At 38.2% G+C, this 26534-nt stretch overlaps 4 protein-coding genes across 9 annotated transcripts in view; 2 read left to right on the top strand and 2 right to left on the bottom strand.

Annotated features, from left to right (window-relative positions):
- The window catches only part of LOC126759251 (high affinity copper uptake protein 1), a 28761-nt gene extending 12922 nt beyond the window's left edge, over positions 1-15839 (bottom strand). For 4 of the 6 annotated variants that reach the window (XM_050473973.1, XM_050473978.1, XM_050473976.1 and 1 more), the window contains exon 1: positions 15337-15838. The gene's annotated coding sequence lies outside the window, so the exon portion shown is untranslated. Of the gene's footprint in view, positions 1-3503; positions 3643-15336 lie in introns of those variants that run through there. The other 2 variants (XM_050473977.1, XM_050473974.1) reach the window with 2 other exon arrangements.
- Positions 1-26534, top strand: part of LOC126759248 (luc7-like protein 3) — a 144273-nt gene that overhangs the window by 25425 nt on the left and 92314 nt on the right. The window lies entirely within an intron of this gene.
- Positions 16042-16876, top strand: LOC126759254 (zinc finger protein 593 homolog). The gene is made up of 2 exons (XM_050473981.1): positions 16042-16184; positions 16247-16876. Exon 2 carries the CDS (start codon positions 16318-16320, stop codon positions 16783-16785), a length of 468 nt encoding a protein of 155 aa, XP_050329938.1. The 5' UTR covers positions 16042-16184; positions 16247-16317; the 3' UTR covers positions 16786-16876.
- LOC126759243 (cell division cycle 7-related protein kinase) lies at positions 17880-26531 on the bottom strand. The gene is made up of 3 exons (XM_050473965.1): positions 24704-26531; positions 22805-23027; positions 17880-20006 (listed from the first exon to the last, which is right to left on the bottom strand). The coding sequence occupies exons 1-3, from the start codon at positions 25182-25184 to the stop codon at positions 18389-18391; spliced, it is 2322 nt and encodes a 773-aa protein (XP_050329922.1). The 5' UTR covers positions 25185-26531; the 3' UTR covers positions 17880-18388.

Below are 26534 nucleotides of genomic sequence, written 5' to 3'. Positions count from 1 at the left end.
TACATTAAAACACAAACCTTTTAATCAAGACATATGTATTAAAGGCAAAGCTTTCATAGCCCTTTTCAATATTTTAACAATAAACCGCAAACTAATTGTGGTAGATAGTTCAACCCAAGCAACGGCTTAATGAAAAATATTTCTATATCACGCTATAGGCATTGAAAATCGTCCATATTTATTTAAATAAGATATTGCACAAATTCAGTTGCATTTTCCGCCGGAGAAGTATGCAGTTAAATATTAATATGATAAATGGTGCTTTCAGTTCTTGCACAATGCCAAATATTGGTTTACAACTTACTTATTCAGTCAATAAAAACAAGTGAAATTGCTAGAAAATGACAAGTGGAGATAAAGCTGCACATTCGTGGCTTTCGGTTGTAGGCGTTGCACTCGTGTGTGTCGTACATATAACTGTAAACGCAATAGCAAGCGTTCAAGTGAATATTTATGGGACCGTACGTGGAAGGACTTCTTGCTTTATTTATGAACCAAAACAGGAATATTTACAACGGACAAAATCGCTGGCAATACAATGAATATGCAAATTTGTTGCAATGAAAAATGTGTGGCGACATTTTAGTTTAATTCTTTGCGTTTTTTGGGCAAACGAGTTCAGCAGAAATATGCACGAAGGGCAAGTGTGGAAAAAACGTACCAACAGAAAAAAAATATTATAAGAGAGGTATTGATATAATAAAATGCAAAAATAGATGCTATATAATAATTATCGTTGAAAAAGTCGATAAAATTATGGAAAAGCTGGCAAATCGTCACTAAGGAACTTAGAATTCATCATCAAACGGGTTTGAGCCATTTGCAAATGCTGGCTACAAAAAAAAGCTAATGCACCCATTTAACATCTGTGATTCTTTGCTGAAGCGAAATGATATCGAACCATTTCTGAAGCGAATGGTAACAGGAGACGAAAAGTGGATCAAACACGACAATAATGTGCGAAAAAGATCATGGTCCAAGCGTGGTGAAGCTCAACAAATGGTTTCAAAGCCAGGATTGACGCCTCGAAAGGTTATGCTGAGTATTTGATGGGATTGGAAAGGAATCATCCATTATGAGCTGCTCCAGCCTGGTCGAACGATTGATTCTACATTTTACTGTCAACAACAGATGAGATTGAAGAAAGCAATCGAAAAAAACCGATGCGAGAACTGATCAATAGAGAGGGCTTCGTCTTCCATCAGGACAACGCTAGACCACATACATCTTAGATGACTCGGCAAACACTGGGAGAACTTAGCCTTGATCTTGCACCACCGGACTGCCATTTGTTTTGGTAAATGCAGAACTCCCTCAATGGAGCGAAGTTGGCTTCAAGAGAAGCCTGTGAAAATTACTTGTCGCAGTTTTTCGCCGAGAAACCAGAAAAGTTTTACACTGATGGAATAATGTCTCTGGTGGAAATATGGGAAAAAGTGGTCGACCAAAATTGTACATATTTGGTTCATTAAAGCTCATTATAAATATAACAAAAAATAAGTTGAAGTTTGATTTGAAATACGAAAAAACCTTTTCGACTACACAAAATATGTATGTAGTAAAATATAATAATAAAATGACGGTCGTGCTGCAATTAAAATTTTCTAATAGTTAGATTTATTTGATTTTCAAGTAGAAAACTATGAGAAAATGAAATATAATTTTACAAAAGCATACTTCAACTGATTTGGCACGTAGCAGCGTGGCTGAAAATACACTGACCATGACGGAATTTGCCCTAATCTGATAGTTGGTCAAGCAAATGCCAAAAAAGCAATTAAAAATTTAGACACTCAGCAGTTGAAAGCAACATGAAGTCGAGTGGTCACCGCTGCTTATGTAAAATTCATACACATGCAAACATGTACTATATGTATGTATGTGTGTTTTCAGTGAGCTGTTAATTTTGTGGTATGGAAGTTGGCGCTTTTGCAAGGACAACATAATAGAAAAATAAAAGTTTAAAAATTTATTTATAAGGATGAGCATATCAAGGAATGTATGCGGTGGGTGTGCGTGGGTGCGTATGATGAACTTGAAATGTTCACAAATGGCCTAAAAGTATGCTTCAGCATTTAAGAAATTCGCAAAAGCACTCATTTGAATTTAAAAGCAATAAAAAAAATATATATTTAATTTGTCTAATTACGATGTATCGAAATTTATGGGCTTTCCTGACACAGAACAAGCCCACCGACCTTCTTAGCGCTTAATTATCGTTGCTTTTCAAACATGAATTTTTTACAAGTTTACCAGACCACAACTACAAATATTTTACATTTCATATTTGCCTCCTGTTTGGGCAGATTCTTCTTTGGTTTCTTAGCAGCGCATTTATAAGATTTCCAACATTAATTTTGAGCATAATTATACCCTGAACAGGGTATATTAAGTTTGCCACGAAGTTTGAAACACTCATATATACATATATATATATATATATATATATATATACTATATATGTACATATATAAATGATCAGCATGATGAGCGAGTCCATATAGCCATGTCCGACCGTCTGTCTGTATATATGGGAACTAGTCTCTCAGTTCGAGGCTGTTTTTGACTGTTCATTGGGCCGTTTTTTACGAATATCTCTTGTCAAAAGGTGCTACTTCGGACTAATTGAGGAGTAAACGAACAAAAACCAAACTCTACAAGTCGCTATTCTTCTCGTCCTGCTATATGGTGCAGAGGAATGGACTATGACAACATCTGTTGAGGCGACGTTACGTGCTGGATTAGAATCAAGCGCTTGTATAGAAAACTTTTCCATTTGACGAAATATCTGCACGACATTCGGCATGAGTTATTGTTTAAAGCAATAATGCCATCTCTGAAGGAAATGTTCAGATCGAAATCAAGATCTTGTAAGAAACATTCTGTATCTGTGCAGGGTATTAGAACGTTTTTTCTTGTTTATTTATTGTAAGCGAATACACACGCATATACATACATATACACGCATGGCAACTTTAATTGCCTTTGCCTTCGCTTTTGAAAGTGTCAACAATCAATTACGCACTCAATAGTTCTTAATTAGGCACACCGAGATTGTTGCTATGCGAAGAATTTTCAAAGAAAAACGCGTTACTGGTAAGGCAGAGACAGGCACTGTTTGACAAACAAATACACACAAATCTTACAAAAATATCACTTTTGGCACCCCAAAAACTCTCACTGTCCTAACCTGTTGCAACGCCACGTAAACGCAGTACCGTTATAACGATTGTTTGTGGCTGCCTGTCTTCACCTCAATGGCATTTTGCGGGGCAAAGGCGAGAAATTTCAGGAACAGCATGCTCCACAATGCCACGCTGAGGCAACTCGATGCTGCTACATACGCATACATGGGAAGCACAGTTAGCTGGTTTTAATTGCATGCTAGAAAGATGACAGTGCTAACTGCGTCTGCAATTAGCTATAAAGCATGGCTGATTTGTTGCTTATGGCAAATGCACACATACATACACACATGCACAGAGTCAATCAGCACTACTCACTTTGCGCCCGAACAGGCGTATAGTCCTGCGTTGCGTCCGGCAGTTAACGAGCGCAAATACGCTGCACAAATACCGACGTCGAACTGCGTTGGTTACGTGGCAACAACAATTGCACGGTTGCATTGGCACGTAATGCGTGGAAGCCGACGCGTAGTCAATGCACAACGGTATAATTACACAAGTGTGTGCGGCTCAGCAAGTGCACGGCGATTATTTAGCTTTGGACTGTATTAATTAAGCGGCACAACAAAAGCGTTTGCGTCTGCACGCACTGAATGCTCGACAGCGAATGCAGAAAATAATCACAACTAATAAGTGGTAACTGGCAGCGACGAAAGTGGTAAGCGAAACTGCACTTGTTTTTGTTGTAGTACGAAACCCCGGAGCGATTTATGTGGCACCGCTGGCTGAAAAAAAAAATTCTCAAATTTATTTACCCACAATAGCACACACATTTCTCTTCAACAATTCATTTACGCTCTAATCTAATTTTAATATCGAGCTCTGCATGCGGTCTGTGCGGCGTGATAATTAAAATTCACGAAAATTGTCCAAATTGCAGTCATACAGACGCTTATGTGTACATATTTATCGGTGGAGGCTTGCGAACTTTTAAAACCACTTAATCGCAGCCAACTTTGCTGCGGCTGATAACGAAAAATGATATAATGTCGCATTGTTTGTGCGGTCGAAAGTGAAATTCTGTTTCCACAAGTGCAACTTTAGCGATAAGAATACAATGAACGCGCACACACACGCGCAAACGAAGGTTGAAGATATGTAAAATCAAAGATAAGCACATGCGAGTGAGAATACAAACTAGCGCTGCAAACAACAACAAAGGCTTTTGTGGGCTTAGCTCGGCTCTAAGATAAACGTACCGTTTGGCTTATGAAGAATAAACAGTTGCGCTGCGATACAGTGTATGCAACACAGTCAACCCAAAGTACACAGTGTCAAGTGGTTAGAGGAACAGTGCATCATTTGAACTTGAGTTCCAAACCTGTCAAGCCGATTAAAAATAATGCAAGGTGGGGAGCGGTAGCCTGTACAGATATGCTGACCAGTGCTTCATACTGAGCAAAGGTATAAAGTTCTCCGTGTATTGATTCAGAGTACTCACTCGTGCCTGTAGTAGGATTTATACAACGCTGTGTTGACTCATGGTACTCAAAAACTTCAATCGCAATGTTATGTTGAAATCAGACACATTCCTGCCTCTCAACCAGACACACTTAGGACGGTAGCGAATCGAACAGATAGTTTGCATAAATCACACAAACTGTGGTAATCAAATAGAAATAAGCTTATAAAAACTTGTTTGGACTCAATTTAAACGGTTATCTTGGTGCTTGCTTTCACTTGTCAGAAAAGTGACGCATCGAAAACGACTATTATCAACTTAAAGTTACTCTTCCTCTCATTGAGAAGCTCTATTCTTCAACCGTTGGACAGGGGAAGTACTTGAGGCCTATTCTCGAGAGAAAGCTCTCATGGAAGCCAAAATTCGAGGAGAAAGGCATCGGTCGCCTTGTACCGTTGTAGGGCAGTAATTCAAAAGAGGTGGGGTCTTACACCAAAAGCGATATTGACTCTATGAAACCGTAGTTAAGCCAATAATATTTTATGGGGTCGATTGCCCGTCTTTTGCCAGAATGATATTGAAATATCTCGGTGGACACAACTTTGCCCGAGTAAACGCTCAAAGCCGAACCGATCGCGGGGTGCCTAAATGGAGCAATGCTCTCGGCTCGGATTTAAGCGTGCACTCCGCGGGCACCCTAAGATGATCTGGCTGAATCAGCCGTAGGACTTTTATTCTTCATCTGCTTCAAACGATTGCTATTAAATGGTATCACACACTGAGTTCTTTACTAGGATAAATGGATTGAGGCATTTAATTAAATCTAAAGTAAATGCAAGCCTCTAAGCATTTACAAAGTTGGTTTAAAATTCCGAAAATTATTTACAATATTGATGATTTGACAGTGAAGAAGAATAGATTTCCACGTAAAATCAACTTCCGTGTATTCTACGGCACACAGACACAGAATTCGGCATATTTTTGCAATAAACACACACATTCATAAATATATTTGCAGGAATCATCCAACTGCGGCTCACTTTGGCTCATTTTGTTGAATGTAATCAGTGGTTTTATGTGTGGTAATGCGGTATTTACTTTACTTGGAAATAAAATACATGACATAAGTACCTAAATATGTACATATTAAAAAGGGTATAAATACAATTGAACGCGAAAATTAATAAAAAATTATATGCAGAGTAGGCAAAAGTCTCAGACAAATATGCAAAGTTGGAGAGAATTAATGAAAACTTGATAAAAATACAAATATACATATGTATGTATGTGTTCATATATATTGTAATTCCCCACAAACATTTTCCCCATAATTTTAGTTTAATCAACAACTCTACACAATATGTTCCGAGAGCATGGCAGATGTGGCACATACTCGGAGTAGTTTCGGGTTTAACGACAAATTCTATGTTCTTAGCAAAAAGAAAGTAAAGAACTAAAGCGGAAAGTAATGGGAATGAGTGTGCGCGCACCGATTGGATTCCGTAGACGGTGTTCCTATCTAACGAATGAGCGGCTGGTCAGTTGTCTCCGAGCACCTGAAAAGTCAGGAATGCAGCGTTCGTTATAGCAAAGGTATTTGAACATGTGTGAATGTGACCCCGAATTTTTGAATAACATAAGCACAGGTGACGAGTCATGGATCTTTGGGCATGATCCCGAGACAAATAGGCAATTTTCCGAGTGGCACACGCCAGCGTCTCCTCGCCCAAAAAAGGGAAGAATGAGCAAATCTAAAGTGAAAACGATGCTCATTGTCTTTTTTGACATCAAAGGCATTGTCCACCATGAATTTGTTCCTCCTGGACAAACCGTCAACGCCAAGTTTTACGTGGAAGTCCTCAAGAGACTTAAACGAAGGGTCAATCAGGTCCGACAATACATCGCAGCCGATTGGAAATTGCACCACGCCAACGCCTCGGCTCACACCGTCTTTGTTGTGAGCAGCTTACTAACCAAGGCCGGCATCTCAACGCTTCCGCAGTCGCCCTACAGCCCATATGTGGCCCCCGCGATTTTTTTGTTTCCTTGCCTGGAAAGCCCGATGAAAGGCAAGCATTTTGGGACGACAGCATGCACCTCGGCTCTCAAGGCTATTCTGGAGAATGCCTTCCGTGACGTCTATTTTGAAAATTGTTAAAGAATTGTAACGATTAGTTGAATACATTTTTTTAAATAGACTCAGTCCTATTACTTCCCGGACAAACCCTGTATATCTAAATGAAGCCATTTGGCCATTTATGTACCTCCCCCGTTGTTATGACAGTCGATCTAAGTAAACACAACGGACCCGGATTTTATTCGGTCAAGGGCTGTCAAATCGGTATCATTCTTCGAAATTAATTCAGGAATATTTTCTTCCGCTACAAAAACAAAACCATTTACAAAGCTGAGTGTTCTAGTCTCATAAAGTATTCCACAAAGCTTGTCTTCTGTATAAGCAGAAATTATGTTGCCCTTACAGTGCAGCTGAGGCGCACATCGATGTACACATGTACACTTGGCCGTAACGGTATATGGTACGTGTGTCTACAAAGTTATTATGCAGCCAGCGCACGTAATGCGTTGCGTATACGCCGTGTAGTACATGTAATTAAAATCTGTATTGTATAATAAAGTATTCGCACACACACATTCACACATACACGTACGCAAAGTTGCGAGTGCAACATTTTGTAGAAGAAATTGCAAGTTTTCTTAGTTGAACAACGCTTTGCAAACAGCAGACAGACAACAGCCTGCGAAGCTGGGCAAATGGGACGAAGTGAGCGCCAGGCGCTGCGGAAGTCGTCTGCATTGGCTGCAAAGCTTATGAAAAGTTCTTAGTAAAAAGTTGATTTCGCATTCAACACAATTTTCGACTTGCACGCTTTTGTTAGAGTTCTACACAGGCACAGAGGTGTAGCAGCAGACTGAGGTGCGAAATTTGAATTCTTTCAAAATCAATTCTAAACACAAACACACACAACATTTTCAATAGAAAATAGAAAACTTAAGAATGAAGTGCCAAATCGAAGTTGACACACCTTGAGGTCTTTACAACTGAGGTGTCGTGGCGCGCAGAGCATAAGAACAGCAAAAATGAGCAGTAAATAATGAAAGAAAGGTTTGCTGAAACGCTTAAAAATTTTTATATTTTTCAAGTCTAAATTTTATCGTTGACTGAACACCTTACACGTCCTAAAGACGCCTTATGCAGAAAAGCTCACAATTGCTTAGAACCAGTTTTGCGAAACAGCCGGCAAAGTTTAAAACGTAACGTAAAAAGCACTGCTACTAATAGTATTACAAAAAATTTTATGAAATTTAAGATCATATTTAAAAGAAAAGTTACATAAAACGGTCGTGAATTACAAGCCACTTGAGATAACGAGCGAAAACTTCAGCCAACTATGCGCTACAACGGATTAACCGATTCAAAAGCCAACGTACAACCACGCAGATCTTTGCCCTTTAACTAACTTAACTGAGGCCTGTAAGCTTTGAGTAAGCCTAGAGCATGGCTTCCAAAGTCAAAAAACAACAACGCTCAGCTTGTAAGCGGCAACTGTAGGCGACTTTCAGCCCAATAAGTAGTTAAAACATATTTTTACACTTTGACGAGTGAACTGGAAAGCAACAACAGGAGGCTCAGCGAAATAATGAAAAAAGAAGAGAAACGAAAGAAAAATAAAATAAAATAGAATATAAAGAAGAAAAAAGCAAAAGCAAATGAGATCTGCACTTGAAATTGCGTTATTTGCACAATGGACTCCTGCTGTGGCTGTTGTACCTTTTTCCAAAAACAATAATTATAAAAAATCTTGAAGTCGTTGCATTGTCTGGTTGGCGTAGGTGCGGTGCAAGCAGTCAGCAACAAAGCAGGAAGACGCCGAGGCATGCACTTAATAAGATCGCATAAGTGGTTATGTTTATTATTCGATGCTTTCCTGCATTGCAAGATATTATTTTATGTAAAATTAAGATTGGGGCGTCCAACAAGCTATAAAAATGGCGGTGAAAGCGAAAAAGGCAAATATGCCGCCTACAGGCCTGGACTTCCATTTAATCGCAAGCAGTAACGTCATCGTCATTGTTATTAAAGCTAAATGGTGGCCAAGATGATAAAGACGCGGTGCGCCGTGAGTTGAAGTTCAATGCGAGACACAAATTCAACACATTGGCCTTCACAGTGAAGGTCACTGCGTTACAACTCGAAAGAAAACTCTTATGACATAATAGAGGTTTTGGTGCTCGCTACAGTCTGGATCTTTGTATATTTACAACAGTGAAAATTGCTAAGGTGGGCACGATAGGTTGTACCCTCCTGTGAACTAAAATTACCACGCATAGGTAGTCGAAAAAGTATTTTCGTATTTCTGGCTCGTCTGATTTTTAGCACTGGATACTATATACATGACTGCAACGACATCTATTGACAAAATACGAAAAGACTTTTTAGACTATCCAATATATGCACAGAAATTTACAGTTACAAAAAAAACCACTTGGACACGAATTGCAGCTTAACCCGCACTCTTCTTGCCTCGCCCGCTCCATGACGCTTAAGTGGGAAAACAAAAAAGCAAAGAAAATGCCGTTAAGGTGCGATACTGCCAATAACAGTAAATGTGCTGATTATTATATTTTCTAGGTTTTTTTTTGCTTTCTTGCGTTTTTCTCTTATCTCGTTGTGCTTGTTTTTGTTTTTGTTTTCGCATACTTGTCGGTATTGTTGATAATCAAGGGTAGGAATTTTCAATTATCGCCTGTCCACAAGTTTGAGGTATTTATGCGAATGCCGGCCGGAAAGCAAGCTAGAGAAAATGGGTACATATGCACTCATCAGCAAAAAGAAAGCATTAGCTGTACTGAAGCTTTAACAGCCCTGTCAGGTGCATTTTTTTATACCACAAAGGGGTAACAAAGATCTTAAGCTTGATTTTGATCGGTCAGCTATTTTCTATAATTGTCCGATCTCAACAATGTGTTCGGAGATTGTAGCATTGCCTTGAACAATTATCCATGCCAAATGTTGTGACGATATCTCGTCAAAGAAAAGAGTTTACCATGTAAGAACTTGATACAGGTCGTTGAGTTTGTATAGCAGATCTAAGCTACAATTGTCCAACGCCAACAATTTTTTTGGAGATTACACTATTGACTTGGACAATAACTCACGCCGCGTTTCGTTAGTGTATCTTTCCTTACAAGAATTTGAGACAGGTCGAGTTTCTACGCTATGGTAATCCGATATCGGCGATTCCACCAAAAAAGCAACTTCTGGGGAACTGGAGACTAGTTCGCGTATATACCGATGAACAGACAGACGATGATCAATTAAGTTTATGTGTTTATATTTTTTAGAGTCTCATATGTTTCCTTGCAGGTTTTTATAAACGTCGTGACATACTGTTCAGGGTATAAAAAAAGAGTTTGAAAAATAATTTTTGGCTAGTAAAAGCTAAATAAATTAAATTAAATATGCAAATTGAATATACATATACTATATTATACTGGCAAACATTTTATTTTTGTCGAAAGCTTGACAGTGCTGTTGTTATTGGAGCGGGTTAAGGCAAGCGAGTTGGTGTAATTTATGAATACAAGCGATAAGATAGACCTCCAGACTGTAAATAACGCCCATTAAATGATAAGAACAAATGAACAAATGTGTACAAAAGTTTAAAAAATTTGTAAAAAGTAGCAATAATAGTAGAAATGTAAATAAGGAAAGCGAACTTCCAAAAACAAGAAAAGTCACATTAGCGTCTAATAAATGAGTGCAAATTGCATTTCCTGCACGCGCGCTCACTTTCATAAGTAATATTAAATGCAAAGTAAGCTTTATGCAACGCTTATGCATACACACATACACATACAGAAAGAGAACGCCATAAAGTTGCCGCAAAAGCGCTCACTTCACTACTTTCGTGGCGCACAGCTTGCATAGTAGTTTTTGTTGTTGTACTTCATGCGCGCACAGCTTGGCTGCAAGCGAAAATCACTGCACACACACAAACATGCGCGCGCGCGTGCACACATACATACACAGTTGGCTAAACTGTTTTTTATGGACGCTTCTTTGTTTTGCGCAGTCGGAGCTTGGCTGCTGCCAACGTTTCTGGGTCAACAAACCCGCTGGTTTGGCATATTTCAAAGCGGACCTGAGTGATTTTGCTGAAAAACTTGCGCCATTTGATTAAATCAGTATTTGTTTTACTTGGAATGTGAAATGTAACGTCAGCTTTGTGCAATTTACAAATGATTTGCAAGTTTTTAATGCCTTAAGGACGGATATGTCGGAGATTGCAAAATGTTATTGGCTTAATTTGTTGAAAATGTTTTGTTTCGTGCGAGAATGGAAGCGGAAAATGGTCATTACAGGAAAGTAGCTTCGGATTCCGTCGATTAACGCAATTCCCCACAAAAAATTTGACAATCCCAAAGAGAAAGTTGGACCAAACTACGTTTTTCTAATTAAGCTAGCACGAAACAGTCAGTTGTTTGGTTGTGGGTTTAAGTGAGCTCTGGCTGATCAGAAGGGATAACTTGCGGCAACGAAAATCGCAAAAAAATTGAAGCTACGTAGATTCGGTTGAAGGGTTCCACAGAAATAAGTGTTTGTGCATACTCGAGAAGTCCCTCAATTTTTGAGGTATCGATCTGAAATTATACACACGTCCCTTTCTTTCCAAGAAGCTGCTCATTTGTCATATAGCTACCATACAAACTGAACGATCGGAATCAAGTGCTTGTTTGGAGAACTCTTTTATTTGGCAAGATATCTTCACGAAAGTCGACATGAATTATTTTCCAAGCAGCGCTACAATCTCCGAACATATTCTTCAGATCGGACCACTATGATGTTATTGTTGTTGTTGTAGCGGCAGAATTCTGCTAGTTGACAGTCCTTGGCCGAAAAAAAATTCGGGTCCGTTCCGGTTACGTGAACCCGACTGTCATGGGAACGGATCGGACCACTATAATATATAGCTACTATACAAATCGACCCATCAAAATGAAGATAAAGGTCTATACCCTTTTATACTAAACTTTAAAGAGTGATATAGCCTCGGTGCACTCGATTTTTTTCCTCGTGTTTGATCAGTTTTATTCCTCTAAAATTTCTCTTCTCCCTTAACTAATTTAAGATTGATTTCGAGCAACTTTTGTTTAATTTAAATAGAAAATTCGCCTAAAATAACATTATGCCTTTGGTGGATTTACGGCAGATCGACGAAGATCACATTCGGAGTAATCGTAGTTAACAAGACGCAGAGAGGTCTCATTTGCTAAGCGTTTCTTCTCTTTTATCGCTGGATTTGGGCTACAATGTACCACTTTTGCATCGATTCAAACTTAAAACAAAGAAATCGTGAGTTTGATAGCGACGTTCGAAAATCACAAAAAGAGAATTTGGGTCAAGTTGTTGTACACATTCATTAATTGCATTTCGAAAGGCAATCTGCACCTTCTAATCTTTTTTGCCAGCTCATTAGCCAACATTTAGCGGTGTGGCAACACATGAGTACTTTGGCTAAAGCAAGCACTAAAATCTAAGCTAACCATTCACTGTCTGAGCGCGTTCAACTGGCTTGCCTTGAAGTGGGCAGGTCCGACGTGGAAGCAGCAGTCATGTGCTGGGAAATAAACTCAAGCGAATGCATGAAATGGCAAAAGCAATAACTGTTAACCAGTCAGATAGCAAAACAAAGACGCTGAAATGCATGCACAGCGCGGCAGTGGGTAATATGTGATGCCGTTATACATATACATATATTATGTGTGTTTGTTTGTATGTATATGAGCTGCCGTAATAAAAATTGGTAATAAATAATTGAAGAAAGCGCAATTTTTGCAGTGCTTATGCAACGCAACTGTACACAAACTTAGCACATATGTATGTGTGTGATCTCGTGCACGTGTGTGTGTGTCCAGCGCTTTAGCAAAAGAAACGTTGCGTATACGGGCCATAGCACCAACACAGGTGCACTAAATACATAATTCACCACGGCTGCAGCGATATTAGTGCCGGCACGATTCGCCAAATCAGCAGAAAATTAAAAAATTGCTTTGCCAGCTAAGCAATTTGTTGGCAAGGCTGACGTTGCCGAAAAATTGGAATGCATCTCGATAAGAATTTAGTTCTCTTTTCGAATTTGCGGCTGTGCACGCGCGTGTTCTAAAGTGTACAGTTACATGTGACTATAGTCAGCTGCACACATACAATCTGCGTAAACCGATTTTCAACGTGACTCTGCGGCGCTTAAAGCGATCAGCTCGCCGATTTACATTTTCTTTGTCCACATTTCCAACTTTATTTATTTATTTTATTTGCTCGAACCGGCAAGCAACTGCGTTTACACCTACGTACATACACAAACATTTAAAGGTAATAATAATAATTGCAACGCAGCCGTGCAACACCTTTCGCACTTATGAAATTGGAAACTTCCCTTGTCATCATTGCTTATTAGCGGCTAATTAACGCACAAGCATATGTGTTGAATGTAATTGAAGCTGCAGCTGACTTTAGTGTTTGTTGCTGCAAACCGCCGTTGTTGTTCTAACTTGAAAACGTGCTGTACAGGCGCATATTGGCGACTTTAAAGTATTGAAATTTGTCATACAATACCGGCAGCCGTGAAAAGTGAATTTATTAATTAGCGAGAACTGACCGATCGCTCTGCACCAGTGACGGTAATTACGAGTATGTTCAAACAAATACGTGAAAATGTAGGCTTATTAATTATGTGTCCATCAATGTCCGGCAATACCGGTGGCGGTCGCTTGGCATTGACATTGAGGATTGCACACGAATTTTACAATTCATTAAAAAAATCGAAAATCACATTTCTTTTTGTGGTAAATAATTCAGTCGGTTGCACCAATTAGTTAACCATTACAATAATAACTTAATGCAAAGCACTCTAGTATACAATGTGTGCATATGTACTAATATTTAATATGTAAACTGAAATTAAGAGCGTGCCATAACTCAATCAAAATTAAGAGTTAATAGCAAACTATTGTATTGTTTACGAATTCAAATATGAAATAGTGCAGATTGACAACGTGCGAAAGTCGATAACCATCGATTTTTTAAGCGAATTCGGATTGCATTGCAGGAATATTCTGCGCAAAAGTCATGCGCTAGTAAATAAACATAAGGTGAATATTTTCTACATGCATACATAGTATACGTTTAAAGATAAACTGACAGAGCTTTATTTATAATTAAGTATTGTATTTTTAATGGCACATACCATCGAAAGATGAAAAAACAATAATTATAATATATTTTTTTTTTAATTTTCTCACCAGCTGTGCTCTTTAAAAGTTGTAGAAAAAGGTATTTATTCTCGCTTTTTCGAAAAATATGGAAAACATAATTAATATTTTAAAAATTATGTATATATTGCCGCAAAAATTTTTAATTGATATACAAGCGCTGGCTTAATTAATGCATAGCAAACAAGTAATGCAAAATTTATTTACCTTTCGCATTAGAAACAACGAGATATAACAGAAATATTGTTTTTTAGAAATGCTAAAACCAGTTCTATAAAAACAAAGGCTAAGCACAAAATATTAGCTACTAAATATTCTATTTTAACAAAACATAAACTTTCAGAAAACCACAAAAACATATAGCATATGAAAGTATACTTAAATGAATGTGCCATTTATATGTCCATAGCTGTATATGTATAATGTAAGCGGATAAGCATAAACAGAAACAGGCTTCTAGTTAAGTGTAATTTTAGCGGTTTAGCAGTTGGGCAAACAAACGGAACTATATAAAATTACCAACAATCATTTCTTACCGATTATAAAAACTAATCGTGTTTATGTACACATCTACGTATGATATATAGTATACATATGTACATATAGATATGCATGACATTTGTATTACTAGCGCTGACTGTTGTCTGGCACAACAACCTGTTGCCTATATTTCGGTCTCCATTAACATTTAAAAAATTCGAAAATGATAAATTTGTGTGAGAAGTTTAGAAGTACGTCAATCATACAAATTACAGTTTGCTTGAATTTTTATCTAAACACAACCTCGAGATAAGAAAGAAATTAAGCTTCTGGTAGGTCTTAAGGTTTTATGTGTTTAAATATTTCATATTTGTACTTCCCCAACAAGTCATGGAGCTCATCATTAGCAGCAGATGCAAGCATCCAGTGCTTGTACCTTTGTTTCATATAATTGGCATAAAGTTTTGTGAAATACCACTGAAATATGGTACTCGGCACAAACCGGTTTGTTGATTAGGCAACAATGTGATATTGCCCCAAGCCGTTGCTCTATGTCACGACACATTGCCATTTATCGCATTCGCCTGAGGAATATACTCGTACATGGAATGCTATTTTGTATACGCATGAGTACGTGAATATCTCGCTATGCTCGACTGCTGTGTGCACACCTGATTGCTTTGCTAGCTGACGCGTTACATCATTCAAAACCCAACCTATACATTAGCGCATAATATTTGAGATAAATGCAAACTGATAACATGTACAAATTAAATGGTATAAATAAATAATAACAGTTATATTTATGCGTGGCAAACAAACTAAAACAATCGAAAACAACTTAATATTTGGGAATTAGCGTCGGGAGTGTAAATATATATGAAATGCTACTAATTACTGTAAAAACCGATAAGCTTAAGTGATAAGAAGGTTCCACTATCTGGGAAGTCAAAATACATTTACTGTTCGAACACTTACCACTTTTGCTGTGCTGTCGTCGCTTGTGTGATATGATGGAAGACCAAATGTACAACTACAGCAGTTATGGCCGTACCAGCTGATCCAGTCCAGTTGATTTAATTAGGTCGCAGTTGGTTTCTACAGCAGTTGAATGCACTTTATTGGAATGTATTCATTAACTTATTTAAACCAATTGATTTTTATCATTCGTTCATTGAATGCTTTTTGATTTTTATTTATTGAATTTAGTGTTATTTTTATGCAATATCACTGTGCACAATCACGATTTTGGCTCCAAATTACCCAACACATTCAGACACTTTGTCACTCTAAACGGCGTAAATGCTTACTCACAGCAATCTTTTTGCTACTTTTACACTTTCTTTATGTGGAGGAAGTAAATATGCTTATTCAACATCTTTTAATAACAAATACTATAAATTTAATTACAATGGAAAACTCACATAACCAATCACTTCAGTGCTCTTCGACCGATTGACAACTTTCTGGCGCTGAGCTCCACCAGCCCACCAACAGAGAGCACACATTTACAGAGTGCACAGCTGTTGACAGAAATGCATAATTAGCCGAGTCTATTGTGAATGACAATGTGCAGTTTCATTGCATATGAGGCAGCTTGTGAATATGTCAAATTTTACAAAAATATGTCAAATTTTAACAAAAGAAGCTATTTATGAAATTTTATTGAATAATATTAGAAGTATTTGTATTCAAAAATTTATTCTATTGCGAATCCAAAGTTAGTATGTCACATAAAGCAAACTGTCAAAAACATATGATAACGTTCTAGGTATATGCTTGCATAAAAACAAAACGCGTGTTCACCTAAAGTCGTAATTCAATTGGTAACTATTAAATATTTATAAAAAAAAAAACTTCAAACTATTCATGAATAATTTATTTTCAGTTTCACTTAAAACCAGGTATATTTTGAATTTCTTCTCCTGTAAGTGTAATATCTGAAGAACACGCTTCAAAATGGGTATGGTACAGAAGCGTAAGAAAATGCACTCTGGTGATACGCACCTGCGAAGACGTTGGCGTGTACGCAGCAGACGGCGTGATCTTGATCAGATTGATGACGACCTGCAAACGAAATCCGCAGAGCTCATCAATCAACAGGTGGATCTTGAACAAACTGGTTTCGCACAGTTCTACTGTGTACACTGTGCCAAATATTTTATCGACGACCATGCAATGCAAGCACACTTTCGCACCAAAGTGCATAAGCGTCGCATGAAAGCTTTGGAATTGGAACCATATACAGTTGAGGAAGCCGAACGTGCTGCTGGTCAAGGTAGTTACAAAGCGCCGAAAAAACGTGTAATTGTAACACAGCCCTCAAAGGAGGAGGTGAAAAAGGGTAAACGTATACAGTTGAAAGAGAAATTGGTGGAGGATGAAGCGCCTAAGTCTAAGAGAAAAGTGGAAAAAATGCAAACATGAATTTTACCAGCATTTAAATTTCTAAAAATAATACAGTTTACTTTCAAAAACTAACGCTATAAATAAATAAAAAGTAGAATAAGAATTGTAACTAATTGAGTGTTTTACTACTCTTTTATAAAATTTCAGTAGCATTTGGTAATCGTTTTGCTGTATTTGCAAAAACGTTTTTAATTAAAAAAACATAAGTAATATTGTACCGAAAAAAATTTAGGAAAGCCTGCATAGAGACATAGTCTGCATTGTAAATACATAGTTCCGTCCCAACAACAGTTGGATATATGCATCCGGAACAAACCCGGATTTACATCAACCTACTGCCATCTCAGCAACATTCCCCATACATTATTGTATGCCTACAAAAAAAAAAAACAGTTTAACTGTACACTAAAAAATACAAAATAAATAATTGTAGGCGGTATTTGGTGTGATGTATTAGCATAAAAAGTTTTGCTCAAAGCTACTGAGCTAACGCTCCATGCACAAATGAATATTGTTGTTGTAAAAATCTGGGTCCGTTCCGGTTACGTAGACCCGACTGTCGTTTTAACCAAGTGAATATAGGATGCGCGCCTAAAGAGGTGTCTTGGGCCTAAATTTCCCGTTTTATATATTTTGCAAAAGCCTAACTTCGAAAATTAAAATATGAAATTAAAAAATATGTGGAACATTCATTACGTACATATGTATGTATATCTACACAGCAACGGTAACTGCGATGTATTAATTAATAAAAATTACAACAAAAAATCTCAACGCAACAAATTTAGTATTTTTGTATAAAGCAACAAATATTTTAATTAGTACGTTTATAAGTACATATATGTAGTTATCATCTAGTATATACGCTAAATCACACAACAAACACAATTTATACACATCATACAATTCTAATATTTAGAAACTAGTAAAATTATTGCACAGTAAACACATAGTTGTAATGTTTGCCGTTACATTTTCATTAAAAATAAATACTCAATAAATAGACACAACTAATATATATGTATATAAGCGCAAATTTTCAACAAAAACTAAAAACTAAAACAAATTAAGGAATTTTTTACGAAATAAAGCGTACAATTTACATATGTGTATAACTGGATAACTGGGTTGTTTTCGAAAATCCAACGCCCAAAGCTCCGTTAGCTGTGGACTAGAGAGGTATAACTGGTTCATTTGCTCTTTACAACAATCATTGCACATTGGCATGATTTTGAAAAATATATTTCTATACTATTTATATATATAAAAACGCTACTACACTATGATACACAATTTTTCTAACGCATTTTGTAAATTTTATACAGACATTTGTCGATTTAGAGAATGGTCCAAAGCGTTTGTCACAAATTACTAATATAAATAAATCCACAATACGATTTTATCGTCGTATGATTTTACAATGCAATTTGAGCTGCCTGCTTTTAGATTCAATCGATACCGAAGGTGCACATGCTCAACAATTTGAAAAATTTCCAACAATTAACAACGAATTTCACCGACTAAACATTTTTTACACTTGCTCTTCCATACATCTTGTTTCTTTTGGTTTCTCTCTCCCCTTTCTTTTTCCTTTACGTTTGCCACGACGTTTAAGTAAATTTCAAGGCTCTACCTTATCCCGTGGACCCTTCTTCTTAGTGCTCTCTAAGGCGATTGCGCTGCCGCTGTCATTGTTGTTGTTTGCGGCACTGCCGCTTGTGGACATCTCACTAAAAAAGGGATGTTTGAGGGCCTCCTCGGCAGTGATGCGTTCCAGTGGATTGACTTCGAGTAGTTTGTACAATAGATCGTAGGCACTGGCGGGGAATGGATCATCATCGTCTAGCGGCTCGGTATTGTAATTGGTTTCCGTGCATAGGCAATTGAAGTAGAATTGATCACAGTTGCGACATACCTCACAGGTGCCATCTGAGCGCTGGTATTTCTTCAGCAAATCCGGCGAACTGAATTTAACGCGATTCCGAAAGCGTACGCACAGCTTGCGTAGATCGAGGGGCTTAGTCTTTTGGCTGAGCGTGAGTAGGCGGTCGAGTATGAAGGCAGTCTTACGTATGGTTTTGTCACCGAATATCGTCACCATCTCCGCCAGCGCCACAAAGTCGTTGGGGGCTTTGAAGAATGGATATACCGACGACAGTATAGATAGAAAGATTACGCCCGCCGCCCAAATGTCCACTGCTGTGGTTTGGTCGGCATACTTGAGCAGCACCTCGGGCGGTCGATAGCCAGGTGTGCCGGCGCGCGACGCATGCATTTCCTTTTTGACGAGACACATGTTGCAGACCTGTGGATTGCCATAGCAGACGCACTTTGGGCCGTTGGCGGTGCTGAGGTTTCGGTTAGTATTGTACTTGCTGGCTATATCCGTACACTGTGCCGCTGCATTAGAACCAGTGGCGCCTTCCGGTGCAATGCTGTTGGGATTACGCACACAACCCGCACTTTGGCGTATCTTTTGCTGGAAGCGATTGCTGGCCGAACTACCCAGTATGGCCGACTTCACCTGGCGACCCAGCGGTGTCTCGCAAATGCCATTACCGCCACCGTTATTATTTTGGTTAGTATTGTTGTTGACTACAGCAGTACTAGCTGCCAAGCCTGTGGCGCTATTCTTATTGCCAGCAGCCGCTGTGATCTCATTCAATTGTTTTAGTGGCATTTTAAATGGCGAACCACCCACAATGCAGCTGTTGGCGACACGCGCATTTGGCGTCGCATTAGCCGGCAAATCTTGTTCACCTGATGGACCGGTACAACGTGGACGTTTCGAAATACCATAGGCATCACCAGGCGCCACACTGCTGATGGAACCGTCAATCGTCTTGCTGGACGTCGTTTCGTCCCCATCGCGAGGTCGCTTACCCTCCGTGCCGATTGTTAACGCGATTGCCGCATTCGACTGTTCGCAACCGGTTTCCAGTGCGCTCGGGATGTGTGCTGTAGGCACTTGTTGCGCCAAGCCGAAGTCCACAAGCAGAAATTGGCGTTTACGGCGATTATAAAGAAAGTTGCTCGGCTTCACGTCGCGATGTATAACATTGAATTTGTGTACGTGCCGCAATGCGATCAGCAGGTTGCGCATATAGTGTTGCAGTTCGGCTAGATCCATTTTGTTGAAGAAGTCGTGAAACCGATCGTGCTGCATGTATGGCATGATGAAGGCCACCGATTCGTTGTAGCGGATGCAGCAGTTGATGCCGACTACATTGTCTGTACCGCTGTAAAAATAAAAGTGAGAAACCAAATTTAGTACCGAAATATGTCGAAATATAATTGAAAGAGAGAATGGAGATCGGGGGCAATATCTACCAGGGCGGAGTTCTCAGGGTGCAACAGTTCTTTAAAATTAATTTAATTTAAACTGCGGTCCTAAGCTCGAAACATTGTTTTCAAAGTTAAAAGATTCGTATACTAAAACAAATAGTGAAATGATAAGTCGGTGTGCTTGTTAAGTTACTTTAAATGGTTGATCCTAACAGATATCTCACGGGACGGCTTATAAAAAGTTTCATTATACATAAGTATATATGTATGTATGTACATATATATATTTTTTATTTTTTTGGTTATATTTTTGTGACACCTGTGATTCGTGAAAACAACCATTGGCGTCGCAAATAGCTATGAAATATTTTCTTAGAACAGTTCCGGTATGCAATAAAAAAAAAATTAAAAATGGGTTCACTAAATACTTGAGATGCGGTGTGAAAACAATGCGTTTAGTGCGTCACATAATGAAAAAATATAATAATATAAATAATTGAGTTCACCCAGAAGCTCGAACATTAATATTAGCAATTATCATCGACTGCAAAGCGCGAAAGTGTACGAGGCGCTGTTATTTACGTAAATAAAAATTCGGTGTATAAAAATAAACCTAAGCCACCAATGAGCAACTACAGCAACAACAGACGCTGGGTGAGTGACGGTTTCACAGAGGAAGCGTGAGTGGACGTCACGTCTCCGCCGCCGCCCCTGAACGCAGTCAGAAAAAACATGCGCCTGACTGACGCTCAAGAGATGCACAAACAAACAAACGAATATATTGTAACTGTATGTTGTATAATAAACGTACACTAAATACGAATCGTACAATGAATAAACCAATAATCAACTTTTTACAGGTTTATAGCTGCGCTTGTTGAGCGTCAGCAGTGGGTGGTTGTGGGTGCGCAGCAATAAGGGATCGCCCCAACTCATTTAAATTGCGATTCGATATGGAATTTACGGAGTTTGGAGGTGACAAATTAGGCTCACCTTAAGAGTGCGCGGCGTCTAGCAGTTAGCTTAAGAAGGTGGCCTACAAGCTTGCCGGCACACCGCCCGTATATGAACGTTAGTCAGGCAGCGCGGCAGACGAACAGATAGCGAGACAGACAGCTATTCAACGAGTTGAATAGAAATAAATTTGCTGTGACGCGCGTCCTCAAGCTGTGACGTACATCCATGCCCACTTAGACGTTGCTGCGCTATCGAAGATGTACAAAGCGGTAGAAAAAAAGAGCAAACAATACAATGTAGAATCAAATCAACTGATGATAGTACTTGAAATGTGCGATAGTGCACGGTATGTTCGGCGCGTAAAGCGAAAACAAGCCAGTAAATTCAGGCGAAAGTCATTATTTGCATTTGGTATGTATGTATGTACATATGTAAGTACCTGCGTACGAGTGTGTAGCGCTGGAAATCAATTAAAGCAAGAACAGCAATAACTGCAACCTTGCCAGCGCGCGACTGCCTTCAGCTGGGTATCAGCGAAGGTGAAGGTTGCGCGGGCAATATCGACCCGGCCCGACCAGACCAGACCAGACAGTAGCACTAGTAGTAGTAGTTTGTTTTATTTACTCAAAGTGCTTATGAGGTGACTTTGCTGCCGGCGTACGCCATGCTAATTGTATGAAGGCGCTACGTCAGCGGCGATCGATTGACCACAAAGACATCAACAGTAGCAACAAAGCCATCCCTATTGTCGTTAACCGGCTGCGTTGATGTAATTGGGGTGAGCGGTGCGCGGCGCTGGTGGGGGCATTGTAGGGTGCTGACAGTTGATTGTTGCTCTTTTAACATGCGCATTTGCAAAGTAGTTTGACGTTGCCATTGATTCCCATAGAATATGATGACTGCCGCTATACGGTGGGCGCTTTGCCCACAATGATATGTGCATACATACCATACATATGTATGTATGTAGATATGGAAGCACATTGGTATGCGCATTTGTAATTCTACATAAATATAGAACATATGTAAAAGTATATGTATCTATAATATATTTAAGTTTGCTCGATGCCTACAAGTGCCCGTCATGAACCCGTAGGCGTCCCCAGCACACATTTAAGGGAAATATTAGGGTTTTTTTCGGGCCGTCTTGGCTAGTGTACATATATCTATTTGAATACGAAAATCTTGGCAGTTTCCGAAATACGTCATAAGCTCCAACGGTTGACGACGTCAAATTTTGGGCGCGTGAGTGGCAATATTTTCCACTCTTTCGCAAGCGAATAAAAATTATAAAATAGACATGTTTCTTTTGACACGGGTATGCCCATGATATTCTGCGTGTTCTAATTCTTAACGCTGGATGGCAGCAAAAATGTGTATAATCATTATGTATGTACGATGAAATATTTTTGTAGAATTTTGCGAAATTGGCCGTAATATTAAATTCAGTGGAAATAGACAACAAAAGAAATGGTTATTTTTAGATATGGATTCAGATGTCGACTTGGTGGGCACTTCAAAATAAAGAAATGACAAATGAAATAAAATTCATTATTGCAAAGCAATATACATATAGTAAAGGGTTAGTGACGATCTCGAAAATATATTGGAAAATGGTGTAAATAAAATGTACATACATATGTATATGTATGTACATATTTGAAATCAAATACTTTGATAACGCGAGCAACTGTAATGAACGTTTATACATGCATGTACATATGTATGTATGTATGTAGTTATGGCTGTTATCAGTTGAGAAGGTATTAAACGCTTTCCCTCTACCCTCACTTACCCGATTTTGGCCATGCACTGCAACTCCTTCATTATCCTATCTGGATGACTGGTGGGTATGTGATGTTTGATTGCAAATTTACGTCGCATGTGCTCTGGTAAATCACGTTCCTTCTTTAAAGTGCCTAAAAGCACCGTGCTGAAGGTCCCATTACCGATGCGACTGTGTACATCGAATATATTTTCGATTTCAGGAATGCGTTGACGTAAGTCGTTGATAGCTTCTATAAATATAGTTATAAAAAATGAATTATGTACCTGATGAATTTATCTGTGTGACGTATAGGCATGCATGGATGGAAGTATGCACAAACTATAGATATTATGTATATACATATGTACATATGTATGTAGATAATACTTATAGATAAAATACAAAAAAAAGCAAATAAGAAAGTTATGTACGAGCATGCACTTACATACATAATATAAATATTTGTACATAAAAGCAATAAATCGCTTAATCAGTGGCGGAGAATTAGTACTACGTAGATGAATTATTAACAACTTTATAGATTACAGTTGTGCTCTGGCTCAACGCAATTGTTTATTTGAGTGCTTAGTTAATTATAGAATTATGTAAAACATTGTTAAACGATTGCACATGCAATACACTCAGTCCTTTTTTTACGCGATCTCTTTTTACGATATTTCACTTTAACGCGGTTATTTTTGCAGCGCAAATTCCTTTTTTTACGCGAATTTCTCACTTTAACGCGATTGCTCTTTTTCGTTTTTTGCTTGGTCTTAAACTTGCAGCAGAATTGGAAAATTATTTTGTAGCAAATGATACTGATGCCGAACGTGCACTAATTTTTCAAAAAGAATTGAGTCTCTGCATGTTAAGATATAAAGAACTACATCGGAGTTTATTGGGTCCAAAGAGAAGCATTCAAACAAAATTAACTGAATTTATGGTGCAAACTCAGTCGGAGATGCTAAGTCAATCAGAACATCAATCCATAGTTCTTACTATTGATTCTGGTACAAATTCTAGTGATATCAGTGCCGGCCATCAAAATAAGCGGCTAAGAATAATTTCCACTACGGATAATGACAGTGATTAAACAGCATTCAACGGGTTTTTCAATAAATCTACCTATTTTCTATTTTCTTCTCCTTTATATATGGTTTTTGTTTTGTATTTTTTATGTTGTTATGAATGTCTGAAATTTGAAATTTATTGTAATGTTTTTTTGCGCGTATATTTTGTTATATGCGATATTTTTTATATTCGGAACCAATTCGTTAGTTAATATTGGAAAACTAACCATTTTTACGCGATTTTTTTTTTACGCGATTAGTGGCAGAACCAAAAATCGCGTAAAAAAAGGATTGAGTGTATTTCTATTGCTTTCGTTTTAGTCTCGTAAACTTATCTAACTGTTAAGTTATAAAATTTTGTTATAGAAGCTTACAAATATTCACATGTAAATAACTAAAATTGCAAATATGTACACGTAAAGTATACGTAAAGTACTTAATTTACTTAGGCACAGTTTTAAACTAAATATCTATGAATTTGTTCTAATAAACAGAAAGAAAGAAAAGCTTTTAATTATTTTTCTTAGTACACTTTTTAGAGATGGATAAAATTGCCTAGCCTGGTGCAACCTTAGCAAAGGTCGTTTTTTATCACAATGCTATTTTTGTACATACGTACATAAGTACGTATGAATGACGACACGGCACAACAAAATTCACATATCTCGCACTCAAAACGCCCGATAAGAAATTCCATTAATGGTCATGGCTTAGAAAGCTAAATTTAAATATTTTTTCGTTACTTATTGTTTGTTTTCTATATACATACATATGCTAACGGGCTTTTCTCACTTTCGGTTTATTGTCATGCAAACAAATGATAAACATTGTAGAATTATGTGTCAAGTGCACTCACCTTCGTTTTTGTTGCGCATCGCCGTTGTCGTTGTTAACTTGGGACTGACTGTTGTTACCATCGCTGCGGCGTGTTCTATTGCATTGGTGACTTGTGTGCTCATAACTTTTGTGCTTTTGCTGGATTCGTTGGCCGTTTTGCCGACAGCAAGCATTAAAGCTGGACTCGGTGCGTGATGCATTTGTGTTTGCTGTTTCTGACTGTGTGTGTGAGAATGATGATGACTAGTAGCGTGTCCGTGGTGGGTGTGATAGTGATGGCTTGAGTTGCTGCTGCGATGCTTGCTGCCACTACTGGGACCACTGGTATTTCCAATAGTTGTGGATACGGCGCCACCGCCTGTAGTGTGCTGTTTCTGTCCAGCTACTAGCGTAGGTGTGTTAAGGGTTATTGCAGATGTGACTGCACTGCCGGTGACTCCTCCGCCGCTATTTATTATCACATTGCCATTCCGTATTGTTTTGTGTGACTTCTTTTCCATTTTTTTCCCGATTTGCCGAGTTTCCGGCTTTCTTTGTAGCCGGATTATAGATTTATTTTGCCGAACTGGAGCAATTTTAGGCAATATTTTCGTTATGCCTTCAATAACTTGTGATTTTTCTGTTGGGGCTTGTGGCGGTGTTGTTGATATTTTATTTGGTGTTGGTGTTATTTCTGGCTGTTTATGTGAATTTTTTACGGTAACACTGTATTTGCCGCTTTTACGAAGTACAACTTTCACAACACCTTTTGGGCACTTCAGCTTCCTTGAAGCCCCTTTATTCCAAGTTAATTTTTGGTACTCCACGGCAAAATTTTTTACAACACTTATTTTCGATAAGAAATGCTTATCAGCCACCTCACAAGGACACGCCAAAAAACTCTCCACTTGTACACCAAGCGCAAAATTTTGGCGATTTCCGCCAATAGTTAAAATATATTAAAAATTTGAACTAAGAACCGAATTCATATAAAAACTTCGCTCTCCTTCGACGGCATACAAACAATTTTGCACAAGAAAATTTATTTGACTGTCCAATGTTGTCGATCAAATAGTAATGGAATTTTTTTATTATTTTATTTCCCGTATGGTTAAAAAGACGTTTACAAATAATAAATAGAAATTTTACTTATGTGAATATATGAAAAATTATTTTAAAAAAACATATCCGTCTTGTAGCTTCGCTGTCAAAATCCGAAAATCGAGTTTGCTACGAGAATGACGGCAAGACTGACAGTGAATGGGCCCGGTGTTGCATTTTCCGGGCAAGGCAGCACGGTCGGGAGTTCCTGGTTGAGCTTTGTTAATCGCTGATGTTTCGTTTATTTGACGTTTACTAACGTAAAGAAATGAGGAGCAGCTGGCAAATCAGTCCCCAAATAGCAAAAATAAAAAAAAAAACAACACCAAAGCAAATGCCAATAAAAGAACGATAAAAAAGACGTTTACTGAAAATTGCGGCCAATTCGCCGCAGCTGCGGGCGCTGTAAACAGCTGCTTTGTGGCGAAATTGGATGAGTAGTTGCCACATATTTTCCTACCTACAAGACGTGACTACCCGGAACTAAAACACATTGATAGATATAGCGTGTTACAATTCATTATCCCTCTGCGAAAAACAGCAATGACTGATCTTACGTACGCAAGAGCTTCAGTTAGTTTTGCCAATTCGGGCTTAAGAAACACACAAACACTTTTTCCAGAAAATTCTACAGACAACAAACAAAAAAATTTTAAAGTAATGGGAATGCCTATCTGGCAATACCAACTGCTTTCAGTTGGAAATGAATTCGCTCAAGTAGGTTTGCCATTCACAATTAAATTCTTATTAGAAACTCAAAATTTGGAAGT

The sequence above is a fragment of the Bactrocera neohumeralis genome, chromosome 5, assembly GCF_024586455.1.
Source record: "Bactrocera neohumeralis isolate Rockhampton chromosome 5, APGP_CSIRO_Bneo_wtdbg2-racon-allhic-juicebox.fasta_v2, whole genome shotgun sequence".
Taxonomy (NCBI): Eukaryota; Metazoa; Arthropoda; class Insecta; order Diptera; family Tephritidae; genus Bactrocera; species Bactrocera neohumeralis.
Note: the sequence above shows the minus strand (reverse complement) of the source record. Positions and strands in the feature narration are given on the sequence as shown.

Coding starts and splice junctions, on each gene's coding strand:
- LOC126759243 (XM_050473965.1), bottom strand. CDS start 25,184: ATGGAAAAGAAGTCACACAAAACAATACGGAATGGCAATGTGATAATA. Junction 23,028..24,703: donor GATGCGCAACAAAAACGAAG/GTGAGTGCACTT, acceptor CTATATTTATAG/AAGCTATCAACGACTTACGT. Junction 20,007..22,804: donor CAGTGCATGGCCAAAATCGG/GTAAGTGAGGGT, acceptor TTATTTTTACAG/CGGTACAGACAATGTAGTCG.
- LOC126759254 (XM_050473981.1), top strand. CDS start 16,318: ATGGGTATGGTACAGAAGCGTAAGAAAATGCACTCTGGTGATACGCAC.